The sequence below is a fragment of the Carcharhinus amblyrhynchos genome, chromosome 22 (assembly GCF_965287045.1).
Source record: "Carcharhinus amblyrhynchos chromosome 22, sCarAmb.v2.hapA, whole genome shotgun sequence".
NCBI lineage: Eukaryota > Metazoa > Chordata > Chondrichthyes > Carcharhiniformes > Carcharhinidae > Carcharhinus > Carcharhinus amblyrhynchos.
The window spans coordinates 16,224,745-16,244,077 of record NC_137345.1 but is presented as its reverse complement, the minus strand read 5'-3'; the positions used below and the strand labels follow the sequence as shown (position 1 = coordinate 16,244,077).

Genomic DNA, 19,333 nt, shown 5'->3' with positions numbered 1-19,333 from the left:
CTGGGAAAGATGCTGTGTTGGAAAGTTGGTATAGACTTGATAAGTCAAATGGCTGGCTTTCATACTGTAGGGGTTCTAGGATTCTCTGATTCTATGACTCAGTAACCAAAAAATGTACTCAAGTATTGTCACCTCATAATAAGCCCAGTAACCGGGATCTTTAGTGTATGTACCAGCCGGTCCTGGTCCAACTACTGGAGCGCCAACACTGTGATTGGCAGAAGTCTTCAGTGTGAATGTTCGTCCATATGCTGGGAACCCAATTATCATTTTTTTTGCTGGTAAACCGTTATTTCTCCAATATTTGGCAGCAAAATCCTGCAGCAAAAAAGTGAACAAATTACATTTGGGAGTTTAATTCTAATTTCAGTCAGTGGCAATAATAACTCATGCAAGGGACTTGGTGTTACTAGCAACAAGAGTACATTTTTTACTATCCAATAGCTAGGTGGATATAGACAGGTCTTGGGGCCAATAGGGACCTCATCACTATTATGAGGTACTCAAAACTATAGGATCATCAGAACAGTGGCAATGGGAGCAGGAGTAGACCATTTCTCTGCCGTTTGAGCCTGCTCCACCATTCAGCTAATCATGGCTAGATGGCTGATCTTCTACCTCAACACTATCTTCCTGCACGATTCCCATTTCACTTGATATCTTTAATATTCAGAACTCTATCGATCTCTGTCTTGGACACAATGACTGAGCCTCCACAGCCCTCTGGTTTGGAGAATTACAAACAGTAACCATTTTCTTCATGAATTCTTCTCATGCCAATCCTAAATGGCTTACTCCTAGTTCTGAGACTGTGATCACTGGTTTTACACTCCCAACCCAAAGGAAATATCCTTGTTTGCATTTACCCTGTTAAGCCCTATAAGAATTTTGTAAATTTTTATGAGATCACCTGTCATTCTTCTAAACTCTAGAGAATGCAGGCCTGGTCTCTTCAACATTTTCTGATAGGACAATCCCACCATCGCAGGAACCAGTCTGGTTTCACACACTCTGTGGCAAGATTATCCTTCCTTAGTGAGGAGACCAAAACTGCATACAGTCTCACCAAGACACTAAATTATTACAGCAACACATCTTTACTCCGGTACTCAAATCCTCCTGGAATAAAGGCTGACATATTATTTGCCTTCATAAATGTCTGCTGCACCTGCATGCTAGCTTTCAATGACTCATGAACAAAGACACTGAGGTGTCTTTCGACACCTGCACTTCCCAACATCTCACCTTTAAGAAATACTCTGCATTTCTGTTTTTCCTACCAAAGTAGATCACTACACATACTTACGCATTATATTCCATCTGCCATGTTCTTGCCCATTCATACAGTCTGTCTAAATCCCCTTGAAGCCTCTTTACAACCTCCTCACAACTCAAATTGCCAGTAGTTTTGTAACATCAGCTACATATTTGCTCCCTATATCCAAATCATTGATCTAGGTTGTGAATAACTGGCGCCCAAGCACTAATCCTTGTGATACTTCCCTGGTCACGGCCTGCTAACCTGAAAATGACCTGATTATTCCTACTCTATGTCAACAGAAAACATGCCCCTTTGGCAACCTGCTTACGAGGAGATGGGAAATCAACTGTTGCCGATCAAAGATTGCGAAAACTTCCACAACAGTGACCTAGATGTTGAGGGGAACTTTTATCTGAAGAAGTTGGAGAGAGGACACTTGTAACAAGACACATTCTCTCCTTCTGTTATCTGGGAAGGGAAACTGTGGCTTTTTCAGTACTGGAAGCCTTCTATTAGGCCTCCCGCTTCAACAGCCCAATCATTAATTAGAAGACAATCTGGCAACTTCTAGAGAGAGCAGCAGAATGCATGGGAACACCAACACCTGTAAGATCCCCTCCAAATAACTCATCATTCTGACTTGGAATTATATCGCCATTTCTTCAGTGTCACTAGGTCAAAATCCTGGAACTTCCTCTCTAATGTGGATACGTCGGCGTTGGGCTGGGGTGGGCACAGTATGAAGTCTCACATCACCAGGTTAAAGTCCAACAGGTCATTCACCTGATGAAGGAGCAGTGCTCCAAAAGCTTGTGATACCAAATAAACCTATTGAATTTTCACCTGGTGTTGTGAGACTCCTTACCATTCCTCCCTAACAGCACAAGGGGTGTACTTACACCAAATGGACTACAGCGGTTCAAGAAGGCAGCTCAAGGACAATTAGAGATTGACAACAAATGCTAGTCTACTCAGCAATGATCACATCTTATGAAAGAATTGGGTGGCACAATGGTTAGCACTGCTGCCTCACAGTGCCAGCAACCTGTGTTCAATTCTGCTCTTGGGTGACTGTGTGGAGTTTGCACATTCTTCCCATGTCAGCGTGAGCTTCCTCCGGTTTCCTCCCACAGTCCAAAGATGTGCAAGTTAGGTGGATTTGCCACGTTAAATTGCCCCTTAGAGTGCAAAGATGTATAGGTTAGGTGGATTAGAAAGGTAAATACATGTGGTTATGGGGATAGGGCTTGGGTGGGATGCTCTGTTAGAGATCTGGTGCAAAGTTACATTGCTCAAAATGAATCAAATTCATGAAAAGGGAGATCATTTGGCCCATCATACCTAAGCTAACTCTTTGAAAGAGATCCAAATAGACCCACTTCCTTCTTTTTCTTCATGGGACTATACACTTACAGAAGGCTTTCTGATAATTATCATGCAGGAGTTAACCTTGTCTTCAAGCAGGTAAGCTTTAATTGTCTGTGCATTAACTGCAGGGACATCATTGATAGACATTAAGTAAAAGCATCATGGCAGCTATCAGGAAAGCAACCGCAGATTGTATGCTATAGGTGGTTGCATACTAGTTGTTCAGATTAGTACTCTTATTGATTTATAAGGGTGTTTGCATTGTATTGATCGGTCCATCAGGAATGTGGGTGCAGTTGGTCTCACCGTAGCTCTGAGTGAACCCTGCAATCTGTGCAAATGTAACAGTAATTCACAGATCATCATTAGATTGAAAGCTTGTCTACAGGTTCATTTGCCATTACAGTAAACTTCAAAAGACATCTACCCGTGTAAATGTCAAGGTGACCAAACTGAACAGAGTGACAACTAAAAGTAACAAGGTGTCAGGAATGCACCCTTGGAACAATACCATCATGCAAATTTCTGTAGGTTACAAAGTCAGCCATCAAAACCAATTCTGGCAAATCAATGGGTGACTTAACACAGGCAAAAATTTAATTTTTGTCCGTAATACATCATCCACTGGTTCCTTACTTTGCTTAATTTTTGTCAAAGTTCAAGAAGAAACATGTTTTCCAACATCTTCAAAGAAAGCAAATGTTCCAATAGTTGTAACTTAAATATGTGGTTGTTACCATTATGTGTGCAAACACAATTTGGGAAAATGTGATAAAAGCGAAATACAATGCAGTTACGAGAATCTGATACAAAACAAGAAAAAGCTGGAAAATCTCAGCACGTCTGACAGCAAACATGGAAGAGAATAGGGCCAACATTTTGAGTCTGGATGACTCTTTACAGAGCTGCTGAGATTTTGATGATGGATCAAGGGCGACACGATGGCACAGCAGTTAGCGCTGCTGCCTCACAACGCCAGGGACCTGGGTTCGGTTCCCCGCTTGGGTCACTGTGTGGAGTTTGCACATTCTTCTCGTGTCTCCTTGGATTTCCTCCAGATGCTCCACTTTCCTCCCACAGTCCGAAGATGTGCAGGCCAAGTTGATTGGCTATGCTAAATTGCCCCTTAGTATGAGGAGAATTAAAAAGGTAAATACTTGGGGATAGGGCTTGGGTGGGATTGTTGTCGGTGTGGGCTCGATGGGCCAAATGGCCTCCTTCTGCACTAGGGATTCTATGATTTCTATGATCTGATAAATGCTTTGAGAATGCTCTGAACAAGGGTCACCCAGACTCGAAAACAGATGCTGTCAGACCTGCTGAGATTTTTCATCATTTTCTGTTTGTGTGGGAGAATGTGGAGCAGGATGAATTAAAAAAAAACACATTATTTAAATGGTGAATAGTTTCCGAGCTTTGAGGTGCAGAGGGATCTGGATGTCCTAGGGCATGAATCACAAAAGGCTAGCATGCAGGCACAGCAAGTAATAAGGAAAGCTAATAGAATGTCATCATCTGTTGCAAGAGGAATTGAAAACAAGAATGGAGAGGGAATGCCTTGGTTATACAGGGCATTGGTGAGAGCACATCTGGAGAATTGTGTACAGTTTGCTCTTTTTATTTAAGGAAAGATATAAATGCACTGGAAGTTGTTCAGAGAAGGAATACTAGATTGATACTAAGAATGGATGGATTGTCTTATGAGGAAGAGCTGAACAGGCTAGACTTGTACACAGTGGAGTTTAGTAAGTAAGGGGCAACTTGATTATAAGGTCCTGAGGGAACGTGATAGGATGGATGTGGGGAGCATATTTCTTCTTGTGGGAGAATCTCAGACTAAGGGCCACTGTTTAAAAATAAGGGATGGTCCATTTAAGACAAAGATGAGGACTTTTTCTATCTCCGCCCCTGCCCTCTCCCCCGAGAGGGTTGTGAAAGTTTGGAATTCTCTTCCTCAGCGGGTGATTGAGGCAAGTCATTGAATATCTTTAAGGCAGAAGATTAGGGCGACACAGTGGCACAGTGGTTACCACTGTTGCCTCACCGTGTTGGGGCATGAGTTCGATTCCCGGCTTGGGTCACCATCTGTGTGGAGTCTGCACATTCTCCCCATGTCTGCGTGGGTTTCCTCCGGGTGCTCCAGTTTCCTCCCATAGTCCAAAGATGTGCAAATTAGGTTGATTAGGTCATGCTAAATTGTCCCTTAGTGTCAAGGGGACAAGCAGGATAAATATGTGGGGTTATGGGGATAGGGCCTGGGTGGGAGTGTGGTTGGTATGGTATTGAATGGCCTCCTTCTGCACTGTAAGGATTCTATGAGAAATAGATGGATTCTTGATAAGCAAGGGGGCAGTGAAAGGTTATGGGGGATAGGCAGGAAAGTGCAATTGAGTTTAAAATGAGGTCAGCAATGATCTTATTGAATGGTGGAGCAAGCTCGAGGGGCTACTCCTGCTCCTAATTTATATGTTTATATCTATGTACAATGTGAATTTGGAACTTGTACTCATACCATGTTGAAAAATGCAGATTCACGCTGCTCAGGGGAGGCACGAAACAAGGGACTGTTATGTCCAGTGACTGAGTCCCAGGCACCATGAAAATCATAAGTCATCACATGGATAAAATCCAAATATCTGTAAAAATGAAAATTCAGTGAATGAAATTCTGAATAAATTTGGAAAGTTGTTTTATCTGGACTATACGTATTCAATTCCGGTACAAAATATTCTCAATTATTTCCCCTCATTATTATAATACAAATTCATTTTATTTTTAAAAAACAATCAAGGATCCCTTAGCAATGGAAGTTAATATTCAGTAAAAAGGTTTTCACTGCAGTTCTGACAATGGATGGTAAGCAGCCCCAAGAACTTGCTAATGATAACAAACCGCCAGAGTCCAGAAAGTGCTGCCCAGCAGGTCCGGCAGCATCAGGAGAGAGAGAAACAGTTATAGTTCTGAATACAAGGTGATCCCTGTTCAGAATTGAATTCCAAAGTTCTGAACAATTCATACTGGACTCGAGATGTGGCGCGGAATATTCCTGTCGCGCCCACCACAGGAATCATAGTGGCGGGACAGGACCAAGCAAAGTTCCGTTGACCTTGGATGGGATTTTCTGGTCTTGGGGGTGAGCGTGGCTGGAAATCCCAATTTTATCATTGTGTTGTGCCCGGTAAAGTCAGGCATGAGGTGATTAGTGTGATCTGCATCCGCATGCATTTAAATTGAAATAGTGGGCCGCCCGCCTTTACCATCGTGTTCGCCCATCCAGATTCGGCGCAAAACAGATATACTCGGCAAAGGTCTGTTTCGGGCGGTCCAGCTTCTGAAGAGGTAAGTTCAGAACTTCCAACAGTTCTCTGACTCAGATCGGTGGTGGGGGGCAGGGGACGGGGGAGGAGGGGTTGGAGACTGGGGGAGGGGGAGAGAGGGGTGCAGTTGGTGGCGGGAGGGAGGCCTGATCATTCTCTGGTGAGGGGGGGGAGGAAGGAGGGAGATGTATCTCTGATGGAGGGCGCAGGGGTGGGGGAAGGAGGCCCAATTATTATCTGATGGTGGGGGGAGGGAGGCCAGATCATTCTCTGGTGGTGGTGAGAGGAAGAAGGTCTGACCATTCTCTGGTGGGGGTAGTGGGAGGGAGGGAGACCAGATGGATCTCTGGTGGTGGGGTGGGGGGTGGGGGGGGGTTGCTGCCACTCTGCAGGCACTTGGTGGTGGGGTGGGGGGGGGGGGGGGTGTCCACTGCCACTCTGTGGGCAATTGGTGGAGGGGGTGGGGGCAGTGGGTCACGATCGGTCTGGGTAGAGGGGGGATGGGTGGATAAGACAGATAATTATGTTGTGAGAGTTGAATGATATCTGTGGGGCCATCGCTCCCGCATTTTGCTCCCAGACTGATTTATCTGTTTTTTGTGGCCCGGGAGTGATGTAACAGGGGCGTGTTTTTCAATTTTTTTTCACCACACATGCGCAGTTCAAAGCTCCAAACAGAGGTGCAATAAGCTCACCCATAGCGCAATTCAGACCTGCGATTTTTTTTCAGGCCAAGTGTGTATGGAGACACCTGAGAGCAGTTTTCCAAGTTGGATCTGAATTGCGCCCAGGTTTAGCACTTAGAATCACAATGGTAAAATCGGGCCTGTTAACTCTGTTTCTCTCTCTGCTGGTGCCACCAACCCTTTCTATTTTTATTTCCAATCACCAGCATCTGCAATATTTTGTTTTTATTAAATCACCCTAATATCTCAAGTTTCTATATCAGTGATCATAAGTGATTTTAATCTGCACATAGATTGGGTAAATCACATTAGCCACAATGCCAAAGAGGAGGAATTCCTGGAGTGTATATGAGATTGTCTTCTTGGCCAATATGTTGTGAAACTAACTAGCGAGCAGGCCATCTTAGACTGGGTACCGTGTAATAAGAAGGGAACAATTGCCAATCTAGCTGTACGAGACCCCTTGGGGATGAGTGACCATAACGTGTTAGAATTTTTTATCAAGATGGAGAGTGAAGTAGGTTGATTTGGAGATTAAAGTGCTGAATCTTAATAAAGGAAATTATGGGGATATGAGGTGTGAGTTGGCCTTGATAGGTTGGGAGAGTTACTTAAAGAGATGACAGTGGATAGGCAATGGCAAATATTCAAGGGGCACATGGAGGAACTGCAGCAACTGTTTATTCCTGTCTGGTACAAAAGCAAAATGGGTAAGAGGGCCAATCCATGGCTTACGAAGGAAATGAGAGCGAGTATTCAATCCAAGGAAGAAGAATAATATTGGCCAAGAAAAATAATAGGTATGAGCATTGGGAGCAGTTTAGAATTCAGCAAAGAAAGACCAAGGGATTGATTAAGAAGGGGAAAATACAGTATGAAATTAAAACTGACACTAAGAGTTTCTGTGAGTACGTGAAGAGAAAGAGGTTGGTGAAGACAAATGTAGGTCTCCTACAGACAGAAACAAGGGAACGTATAATAGGGGACAAAGACATGGCCAAGCAACTGAATACATACTTTGGTTCTGTCTTCACAAAAGAGGACACAAATCAAATGCCAGAAATATTGGAGAATGCAAGGTTTAGTGAGAGGGAAGAACTGAAGGAGATCAATATTAGTAGAGAAATCAAGCTGGGAAAATTGAAGGGATAATTGACGGGAAAAAGCCAGATAAATCCCCAGGGCCTGATAATCTACATTCCAGAGTGCTTAAGGAAGTGGCTCTAAAATTAGTGGATGCATTGGTGGTCATCTTCCAGGATTCTATAGACTCTGGAACAGTGCCTGCAGATTGGAAGGTAGCAAATGTCACTCCAATATTCAGCGGGTGTGCAGCGAGACCTGGGTGTCCTTGCGCACCAGTCACTGAAGGTAATCATGTAGGTGCAGCAGGCGGTAAGGAAGGCAAATGGCATGTTTTTCTTCATTGCGAGAAGTTTCAAGTACAGGAGTAGGGATGTGTTGTTGCAATTATACAGGTTCTTCATGAAGCCACACCTCGAGTAGTGTGTGCAGTTTTGGTCTCCTTTTCTGAGGAAGGATGTTCTTGCTCTCGTGGGAGTGCAGCGAAAATATACCAGGATAATTCTGGGGATGGCGGCACTGATGTATGAGGAGAGATTGATTAGGTTAGCGTTGTTTTTGCTGGAGTTCAGATGAATGAGGGGGGATCTCATACAGACTTACAAAATTGTAACAGAACTAGACAAGATAGATGCAGGCAGGATATTCCCAATAGTGGGGAGTCCAGAGCCCGGGATTCACAAGCTGAGGATTTGGGGTGGACCATTTAGGACAGAGGTGAGGAGATATTTCTTCACCCAAGGAGTGGTAAGCCTGCAGAATTCATTACCACAGCAAATAGTTGATGCTGAACATTGAATGTATTCAAGAGATGGCTGGATATAGCACTTGGGGCAAATGGGATCAAAGGTTATGGGGAAAAAGCAGGATTAAGCTATTGAGTTGGATGATCAGTCATGATCGTAATAAATGGTGGAGCAGACTCGAAGGGCCAAATGATCTCCTCCTGCTCCTATCTTCTATGTTTCTATGTTTCTCGGTTCCCCACTGAACTCAGGCAACAGCTTCTGCAGAAGCTTTTCCTACCTTACAATAGTGGCTACAATTTGAAAATATCTAATTGTGGTGAAACCCTTTGGGATGTCCTGAGGCATGACAAGTTCTTTACAGATGCAAGTTTTTCTCTTCATCTGACTTGTATAGTGCATTAATAAAACTCTGGTTTGTCATCACAAAATTATTGCATCTTGCTTTACTTGTTTGTCTTTTACTCTTTACAATCTTGATCATGTCCTGCCTGTGGGCCCCATCTCTTCCCCCATATTTATGAATGAAATAATAGCTTTTCCCAACCTGGATTCATCTCAACTATTGAGAAGCTGAAATGGAATCTCTTGAATACGGCCTCATGGAGTTGATCACTGCCCAGCAATAATTTTTCAAGCCATCTGATTGGGAAAATTTTTAAATCCAAGTTTTGTCTTGTAAGAGTTAATACTTACTGACCAACTTTCTTCACCTCAAAGCCAGCATCAATTTTATGCTTATTGGCAGGGAAAGCAGCTGTAAGTAGTAGTTCTGGTTTTCGACTACGTTTTGATTCATTTTTTATACTATTTCTCAATTCCTGGAAGAAAGATCACATTTTGACAAGAAATAGCATTGTACATGCTTCTTTCATGGTGAAAACAGGCTACAATAATAAAATAGTTCTACAATAGAACTATAATAATATAGTTCTGTACTATAAACACTTTGTTAATTTTGAATATAGAAACGTAGATGGCATTCGCATCTAATAATGGCATTGTGTTAGAAATGGTGAAACCCATTCAATGAAGTCTGTGAAACAAACTTTTTCTGAATTTAGAATCACAGAATCCCTACAGTGCAGAAGGAGGCCACTTAGCACATTGGCTCTACACCAATTCTCCAAAAGACCATCTCACCTGGGCCCACTCCCCATTTTATTCCCGTAACCCTGTGCACTTACCATAGCTAATCTATCGATCCTACACATCTTTGGGCACTAAAGGGCAATTTAGCATGGCCAATCCACCTAACGTGCATACCTTTGGAGGGTGGGAGGAAACCAGAGCACCCTGAGGAAACCCACACAGACACGGGGCGAACATACAAACTCTACACAGGCAGTCACAACTTGTCAAAACATGTTAAGCTCATGAAAGTATCAATGACATACTGACATAACAATTTGCTGAAAATTCACACATTTCATATGTCACAATCTATTCAGAATAGCTTGGTTTAGTCAGTATTCAACTCTCAGCCTGACTTTTATAGGTTGTCATTGTACCTGTTACTGTGGCTAGCACTTTGTTGAGTGGATGAGCCATCTCGGCCTCCTCCAGAGATCCCCAGCATCTCAAATGCCAGTCTCTAGCCAATTTGATTCAAAGGACAAAGAACAGAAAAAATTACAGCACAGGAACAGGCCGTTCAGCCCTCCAAGACTGCACCGACCATAAGAACATAAGAACATAAGAAATAGGAGCAGGAGTAGGCCATCTGGCCCTTCGAGCCTGCCCCGCCATTCAATAAGATCATGGCTGATCTGTCGTGGCTCAGTTCCACTTTCCCGCCCTCTCCCCATAACCCTTAATCCCCTCTCTTATCAAAAACCCATCAACCCGCTTCTTAAAAATATTTAGCGAGGCAGCCTCCACCACTTCAACGGGCAGAGAATTCCAGAGATTCACCACCCTTTGAGTGAAGAAGTTCCTCCTCAACTCCGTTCTGAACCGCCCCCCCTTTATCTTGAGGCTGTGCCCCCTAGTCCTACTGTCTTTTTTGAGCGGGAAGAGTCTTTCCACCTCTATCCTATCCATCCCATTCATCATCTTATACGTCTCAATGAGATCTCCCCTCATTCTTCTAAACTCTAACGAGTACAAGCCTAGTTTATTCAGCCTCTCCTCATAGCTCAACCCCCTCAACTCCGGTATCAGCCTAGTAAACCTCCTCTGCACTCCCTCCAAGGCCAAAATATCCTTGCGCAGGTGCGGCGCCCAAAACTGCACACAGTACTCCAGCTGCGGCCTCACCAATGCCCTATACAGCTGCAGCAAGACCTCCCTACTTTTATATTCAATCCCCCTCGCTATGAAGGCCAGCATCCCATTCGCCTTCCTGACCACCTGCTGCACCTGCAGGCTGGGTTTTTGCGACTCATGCACAAGGACCCCGAGGTCCCTCTGCACCGTCGCCTGCTGCAGTTTTTCGCCACGTAAGTAATAGTCCTTCCTACCATTCTTCCTACCAAAGTGGACCACCTCACACTTGCCAACATTAAATTCCATTTGCCATTTCCTGGCCCATTCGCCCAGCCTATCTAGATCCTTCTGCAGACTCTCCACACCCTCCGCACAATTTGCCTTTCCCCCAATCTTGGTGTCATCAGCAAATTTCGACACCCTACACTCGGTTCCCTCCTCCAGATCATCTATATAAATGGTAAATAGCTGAGGCCCCAGCACCGACCCCTGGGGCACCCCACTAGTCACCATCCGCCAATCCGAATAGCACCCATTGACCCCCACTCTCTGCCTCCTATTTGACAACCAATCCTCTATCCACGCTAACACCCTACCCCCAACTCCATGTCCTCTGACCTTCTGCAGTAACCTCTTGTGAGGTACCTTATCAAACGCCTTCTGAAAATCCAGAAAGACCACATCCACCGGCTCTCCTCTATCCACCGCCCTAGACACATCCTCATAGAACTCCAGTAAATTTGTCAGACACGACTTCCCTTTAATGAAACCGTGTTGCGTCTGCCCTATCAAGCAATTCCCTTCAAGATGCCTCGCAATTTCCTCCTTAATGACGGATTCTAACATTTTACCTACCACAGACGTTAAACTAACCGGCCTGTAATTCCCCGCCTTTTGCCTGGCACCCTTCTTAAACAACGGCGTAACATTAGCCGTTTTCCAATCCTCCGGCACTTCCCCGGAATCCAGCGACGTCTGGAAAATAACCACCAAGGCATCCACTATCACCTCCGCCATTTCTTTCAGAACCCTCGGATGCATTCCATCCGGTCCTGGGGACTTGTCCACAATCAGCCCCTCCAGTCTGTCGCGCACCACCTCTCTAGTAACAGTAATGTCATTAAGACCCTCCAGTCCTACCACCTTTCCATCGCTAACACCCGGCAAATTATTCACGTCCTCCTCCGTGAAGACAGAAACAAAAAAGTTATTCAAGACCTTAGCCATATCCCCATCCCCTACCACTAGGTCCCCTTTCTCATCCGCTAAGGGACCAACGTTCACCCTAGCCAGCCTCTTCCTTTTTATATATTTATAAAAACTCTTGCTATCCTTTTTTATATTAAGCGCTAGCCCAGCTTCATAGCTTCTTCTACCCTCCTTTATCAACTTTTTTGTCAATCTTTGTTGACATTTAAACCTTTCCCAATCCTCTTCTCGCCCACTACTCTTAGCTACTCTAAATTCCTCCGCTTTTAATTTAACACTTTCCTTCACCTCCTTCGTTATCCACGGCTTATTACCTCTCTTCCTACTGTCCTTTTTAACCATCGGAATAAATTTCTGCTGAGCACCAAGAAAGATCTCCTTAAAGATCCTCCACTGCTCCTCAGCAGACCTACCTTCCAACGCGCTCCCCCAGTCCACATTCGCCAATTCTTCTCTCATCCTACCATACTCCCCTCTATTCAAACAAAGGACACGTGTCCGGGAACCCACTTTCTCCTCCTCCATCTGCAACAGAAACTCCACCATACAATGATCACTCTCTCCAAGAGGATCCTTCACCTCAAGGTCCCTAATTCTACCCGCCTCATTACATAGCACCAGATCCAAGATAGCTCGCTCCCTCGTCGGCTCCAACACACACTGTTCCAGGAAACTATCCCGGCAGCATTCCAAGAACTCCTCCTCGAGCCCACCTCGTCCAACATGGGTCGACCAATCAATATGCAGATTGAAATCCCCCATAACTACTGCCGTCCCATTCCTGCACGCCGCACTTATTTGCGCGTTAACAGCCCGCCCCACCTCCAGATCATTATTCGGGGGCCTATAGACGACACCCACCAGCGTCTTCCTCCCTTTGCTGTTCCTAATCTCCACCCACAACGATTCCACTTTCTGCTCTTTGGCTCCGATATCATCCCTTGCTACCACCTTGATGCTGTCCTTAATCAGCAGAGCTACGCCACCCCCTCTTTCCTCCTGCCTATCCTTCCTAAACACTTGATAGCCCTGTACATTCATCTCCCAGTCCCTGTCACCTTGCAGCCACGTCTCTGTAATGGCCACCAGATCGTATCCATTTGTGTCGATCTGCGCCACCAGCTCATCCACTTTATTCCGAATGCTTCGTGCATTCAGATAAAGCGCTTTCATCCCAGCCTTCTTCTGGACCCTATTTGCCGTAACGCCACCACTTGGGACATCCTCAGCCTCTTCCCTTACCTGTACCCTATCCTTAACTGTAGACCTCCTAACATCACCTACCCTCGCACCCTCCCCCCCCCTAATTAGTTTAAAGCCCTGTCTACAGTCCTCTTTACTCGATTCGCCAGCACTCTGGTCCCAGCACGATTCAGACCAACCCCATCCCGCCCGAACAAGTCCCACCTACCCCAATACTGGTGCCAATGCCCCATAAATTCGATCCCATTCCTCCCACACCAATCTCTGAGCCACCCATTCACTTCCTTTATCCTGTCAACCCTACGCCCGTCTGCACTCGGTTCAGGCAGTAGCCCAGAGAAGACCACCTTGTCGGTTCTACTTTTTAATTCCATTCCCAGCTTCTCATACTCCCTCCCCAGATCCTCAGTCCGCACTTTGCCTACGTCGCTGGCACCCACATGTACCACCACAACTGGGTTCTCACCCTCCCACTCCAGATTCCTCTGCAGCCCAGCTGCGACATCCTGTACCCGAGCACCAGGCAGACAACACACCCTTCTGTGCACTTTGTCATTGTGACAAAGGACAGTGTCAATACCCTTCACCCCACTATCTCCAATCACTACTACGTTCCTTTTCCCCTTCTCTTTGCCTATGTCCTGCTGCATCACTGTACCGTGTGCAGTTTGCTCACCAACCTCACCCCCCTACCCTTCTGGGGTATCCCTCTATTCCCATCCTATTCATGTACTTGTCAAGATGCCCCTTAAACGTCATTACCTTATCTGCTTCCACTACCTCCCCTGGCAACGAGTTCCAGGCACCCACTACTCTCTGTGTAAAAAATCTACCTGGTATATTTCCTTTAAACCTTGTCCCTCGCATCTTAAACCTATGCCACCAAGTAATTGACTCTTCTATCCTGGGAAAAAGCTTCTGATTATCCGCTCTGTCCATGCCTGTCATAATCGTGTAGACTTCTATCAGATCTCCCTTCAACCTCCAGTGAGAACAAATCAAGTTTTTCCAACCTCTCCTCATAGCTAATGCCCTCCATACCAGGCAACATCCTGGTAAATCTTTTCTGTACCCGCTACAAAGCCTCCACATCCTTCTGGGAGTGTGGCAACTAGAATTGAACCCTATATTCCAAGTGCGGCCTAACTAAGGTTCTATAAAGCTGCAACGTGACCTGCCAATTTTTAAACTCAGTACTCCGGCTGATGAAGGCAAGCATGCTGTCTGCCTTCTTGACTACCTTCTCCACTTGCATTACCACTTTCAGTGACTGTGTACCTGTACACCCAGGCCCCTTTGCCTATCAATACTCTTAAGGGTTCTGCCATTAAATGTATATTTCCTATCTATATTAGACCTTCCAAAATACGTTACCTGACATTTGTCACATTTTGATATCAGGTGGATTCACTCCACCTGATATCAAAAAACTAGATACTGCAAAGGTAATGGGCCCTGATAACATTCCAGCAATAGTAATGAAGACTTGTGCTCCAGAACTTGCCGCTTCCCTTGCCAAGCTCTTCCAGTACAGCTACAACATTGGCATCTACTCGGCAATGTACAGAATTGCCCAGTTATATCCTGTACACAAAAAGCAGGACAAACCTAATCTGGCCTATTACCGCCCAATCAGTCTATTCTCAATCATCAGTAAAGTGATGGAAGGGGTTATCAGGCAGCACCCACTCAGCAATAACCTGTTTGGATTTGCCCAATTTGGAATGCCCAATTTGGATTTTGCCAGGGTCACTCAGCTCCAGAACTGATTAAAGCCTTGGTTCAGAAATGGACAAAAGAGCTGAATTCCAGAGATGAGCTGAGGGTGACAGCCCTTGACATCAAAGCCGCATTCAACCGGGTGTAGCATTAAGGAGCCCAGCAAAACTGGAGTCAATGCGTATAAGGGAGTAAACTCTCTGCTGTTGGAGTCATACCTGGCACATAGGAAGGTGGTTGTGGTTGTGGACGGTTAGTCACCTCAGCTCCAGGACATCGCTGCAGGAATCCCTTAGGGGTAGTGTCCTAGGCCCAACCATTTTCAGTTGCATCATCAATGACCTTCCCTCCATCATAATGTCAGAACTGGGGATGTTTGCTGATGATTGCACAATGTTCAGCACTATTCACAATGTCTCAGATATCGAAGCAGTCCATGTTCAAATGCCAGGCTTGGACTGACAAATAAAAAGTATAATTCGTGCCACACAAATGCCAGGCAATGACCATCACCATTAAGAGACACTCTCATCACCACCCTTTGACATTCAGTGGTGTTGCCATCACTGAATTCCCCCACTGTCAATACCCATTGACTAGAAACTCAACAGGAGTCGCCACATAAACGCAGTGACTACAAGAGCAGGTCAAAGGTTAGGAGGCTAGGCATACTGTGGCGAGCAACTCACCTCCTGATTCACCAAAGCTATCTACCATCTAAGCACAAGTTAGGAGTGTGATGGAATATTCCCCACGTGCCTGGGTGGGCGCATAAAGCTTGACACCACCCAGGACAAAGCAGCCCACATGATTGGCACCACGTCTACAAATATCCACTCCTTCTACCACCAATGCTCAATAGCAGCAGTGTGTACTATCTACAAGATGCAGCAATTCACCAAAGATCCTTAGACAGCATCTTCCAAACCTACGACCACTTCCATCTAGCAGAACAAGGGCAGCAGATACATAGACACACTACCAACTGCAAGTTCCTCTCCAACCCACTCACCTCCTGATTTGGAAATATATCACCATCCCTTCATAGTTGCTGGACCAAAATCCTGGAATTCTCTCCCTAACAGCATTGTGGGTCAACTCACAACATGTGGACTGCAACGATTCAAGAAGGCAGCTCACCACCACCTTCTCAAGGGCAACTAATGATGGACAATAAATGTTGGCCCTCCAGTGACACTCATGTCCCACAAATGAATACAAAATAACTATTGGTTAAGTGCAGGTAAAGTATCTGATGTGAGTCTGAATGATGATAATCACGGTATTGCCAATCACGTCATTATGCAGTTGTGTTTTCAAGTCATGCAAAATGTTATACTGGTGACTTGGATAAAGTGATCCTTTTTGATGAAGTTCAGAGCACTTGAGTTTAAATTATACTCTTTTGGAGAACTGGTGCAGAATCAATGGGCCAAATGGCCTTTCTGCACTCTGTGGATTGTATGGGTTTCAAAACTTAATTTAAATAGTAGATGGTGGACACATCAGATAATGGCATTTCTGTGAGAAATGGTGGAAGACAACAAATACAAGCTGTGAAGTAGACCTTTTCTAAACTTGTCAAAACATGTTCTGTCAATGAGGTAACACAGCATACCTGATCCACATTATAAAACAGAAAACTAGGACCCCCTGCTGGCTGTAACAGATTAAGAACTTTGCTGTTAGTTTTCTGAATCCAGACTCCGTTTGATTGATAATGTTGAATTAATTCATTTTAATGTAGAAAGCAAGTATAGAGACTCAAATTGATTTCTGCTACATGGGGGCGAGAACTGAAGAAAAACAGTTAAGATTCCTATTCCTGAGCAGTTTGCAATAGCACTACCTGTGTATACTATGATACTGGATGAGAATGGAATATTGCTATGCTGTGATATTTTCTGTACTTAGAATATAGAATCCCTTCAATGCAGAAGGAGGCCATTCAGCCAATCGAATATGTACTGACTCTCCAACAGAACATTATATCCAGGCTCTATGCCCATAACCCCACACATTTACCCCACTTTTGCTGTCTTGCTTTTGCCTGACTGTTCAGAGAGAGAGCAAGGGAAGTCTGGATTAAACGGCATTTATTTCAATGCAAGAGGCCTGACGGACAAGGCAGATGAACTCAGGGCACGGATGGGTACATGGGACTGGGGTATTCTAGCAATTACTGAAACATGGCGAAGGGAAGGACAGGACTGGCAGCTTAAAGTTCCAGGGTACAGATGCTATAGGAAAGATAGAACAGGAGGTAAGAGAGGAGCGGGGAGTTGCACTTTTAAGGAAAACATCACGGCAGTACTGTAAGATATTCGAGGGTTTGCCTACTGACTCTATATGGGTAGGACTGAGAAATAAGAAAGGGGAAATGACTTTGATAGGGTTGTACTCTCAGCCCCCAAGTAGTCAGCGGGAAATTAAGGAACAAATATATAAGGAGATTACAGATAGCTCCAAGAAAAATAGGGTGGTAATAATAGAGGATTTTAACTTTCCCAACATTGACTGGGACAACCATAGTATTGGAGGTTTGGATGGAGAGAAATTTGTTGAGTGTATTCAGGAGTCATAGAGTCATAGAGGTTTACAGCATGGAAACAGGTCCTATGGCCCAACTTGTCCATGCCATTCTTTTCTTCTAAACCCCTATGCTAGTCCCAATTGGCCACATTTGGTCCATATCCCTCTATACCCATCATGCCCATGTAACTATGTAAATGCTTTTTGAAAGACAAAATTGTACCCGCCTCTACTACTACCTCTGGCAGCTTGTTCCAGACACTCACCCCACGCTCTGTGTGAAAAAATTGCCCCTCTGGACACTTTTGAATCTTTCCCCTTTCACCTTAAACCTATGCCCTCTAGTTTTAGACTCTCCTACCTTTGGGAAAAGATATTGACTATCTAGCTGATCTCTGCCCCTCATTATTTTATAGACCTCTATAACAGCATCCCTCAGCCTCCTAAGCTCCGGAGAAAAAAGTCCCAGTTTATCCAGCCTCTCCTTATAACTCAATGTATCAAGTCCCGATAGCTTCCTAGTAAATCTTTCCTGCACTCTTTCTAGTTTAATAATATCCTTTCTATAATAGGGTGACCAGAATTGCACACAGTATTCCAAGTGTGGCCTTATTAATGTTTCTACAGCTTCAACAAGCCATCCCAACTCCTGTATTCAATGTTCTGACTGATGAAACCAAGCATGCCAAATGCCTTCTTCACCACTCTGTCCATCTGTGAATACACTTTCAAGGAGCTATGAACATGTACCCCCAGGTCTCTTTGTTCTGTAATTCTCCCCAATACCCTACCATTAACTGTGTAAGTCCTGACCTGGTTCAATCTACCAAAATGCTTCACCAGTGCCTTTGTTTAAGAAGGGCTGCAGGGAAAAGCCTCACATCAGTAGTGGGTAAGTTGTTAGAAGGTATTTTAAGAGACAGGATTTACAGATTTAGAGACACAAGGACTGATTTGGGACAGAAAGCATGGCTTTGTGAGTGGAAAATCTCACAAATTTCATTGAGTTTTTTGAAGGGTAACCTGGAAGATAGGTGAGAGCAGTGCTGTTGATGTTGTCTACATAGACTTTAGCAAGGTCTTTGACAAGGTACCACATGGTTTGCTGTTGCATGAGGTTAAATCTCTGGGGATCCAGGTTGAGGTAGCCAAATAGATAAAAAATTTGATTGATGACAGCAGAGGTGGTTATTCAGGGCTGTTTTTCAAACTGGAGGCCTGTGACCAGCAGTGTGCCTCAGGGATCAGTGCTGGGTCCGCTGTCATTTGTCGTTTATAATAATGATTTGGATGAAAATTTAGTAGGCATGATTAATAAGTTTGCAGATGACACCAAGGTTGGTGGCATAGTGGACTGTGAAGAAGGTTATCTAGGATTGCAACAGGATCTTGTCAATTGGACCGGTGGGCTGATGAATGGCAGTTGGAGTTTAATTTAGATAAATGCGAGGTGACGCATTTTGGTAGATTGAACCAGGGCAGGACTTACTCAGTCAATGGTAGGGTGTGGAGGAGAGTTATAGAAAAGAGATCTAGGGGTGCAGGTTCATAGCTCCTTGAAAGTGGAGTCACAGGTGGACGCAGTGTGAAGGAGGCATTCGGCATACTTGGTTTCAGAACACTGAATACAGGAGTTGGGATATCTTGTTGAAGTTGTACAAGGCACTGGTAAGGTCACACTTAGAATACTGTGTACAGTTCTGGTCATCCTATTACGGAAAGGATATTATTAAACTGGAGTGTAGGAGGCTGAGGGGTGATCTAATAGAGGTCTACAAAATAATAAATATTGAATACATCAGCTAGATAGTCAATATCTTTTCCCAAAGGTAAGCTAGTCTAAAACTAGAGGGCATAGGTTTAAGGTGAGAGGATAGAGTTATGAAAGGGTCCAGAGGGGCACATTTTTCACACTGAGAGGGGTGAGTGTCTGGAACAAGCTGCCAGAGGTAATAATAGAGACCGATACAATTTTTCTTTTAAAAAGCATTTAGACAATTT

At 44.6% G+C, this 19,333-nt stretch overlaps 1 protein-coding gene across 1 annotated transcript in view; it reads right to left on the bottom strand.

Moving 5' to 3' along the window:
- LOC145356951 (acidic mammalian chitinase-like) overlaps positions 1 to 19,333 on the bottom strand; it is a 46,726-nt gene that overhangs the window by 10,515 nt on the left and 16,878 nt on the right. The window contains exons 6-8 of the mRNA XM_080209964.1: positions 9,158 to 9,282; positions 5,142 to 5,265; positions 133 to 318 (exon numbers count right to left, since the gene is read on the bottom strand). Coding sequence (XP_080066090.1) covers positions 133 to 318; positions 5,142 to 5,265; positions 9,158 to 9,282 — 435 coding nt within the window. The remainder of the gene's footprint in view (positions 1 to 132; positions 319 to 5,141; positions 5,266 to 9,157; positions 9,283 to 19,333) is intronic.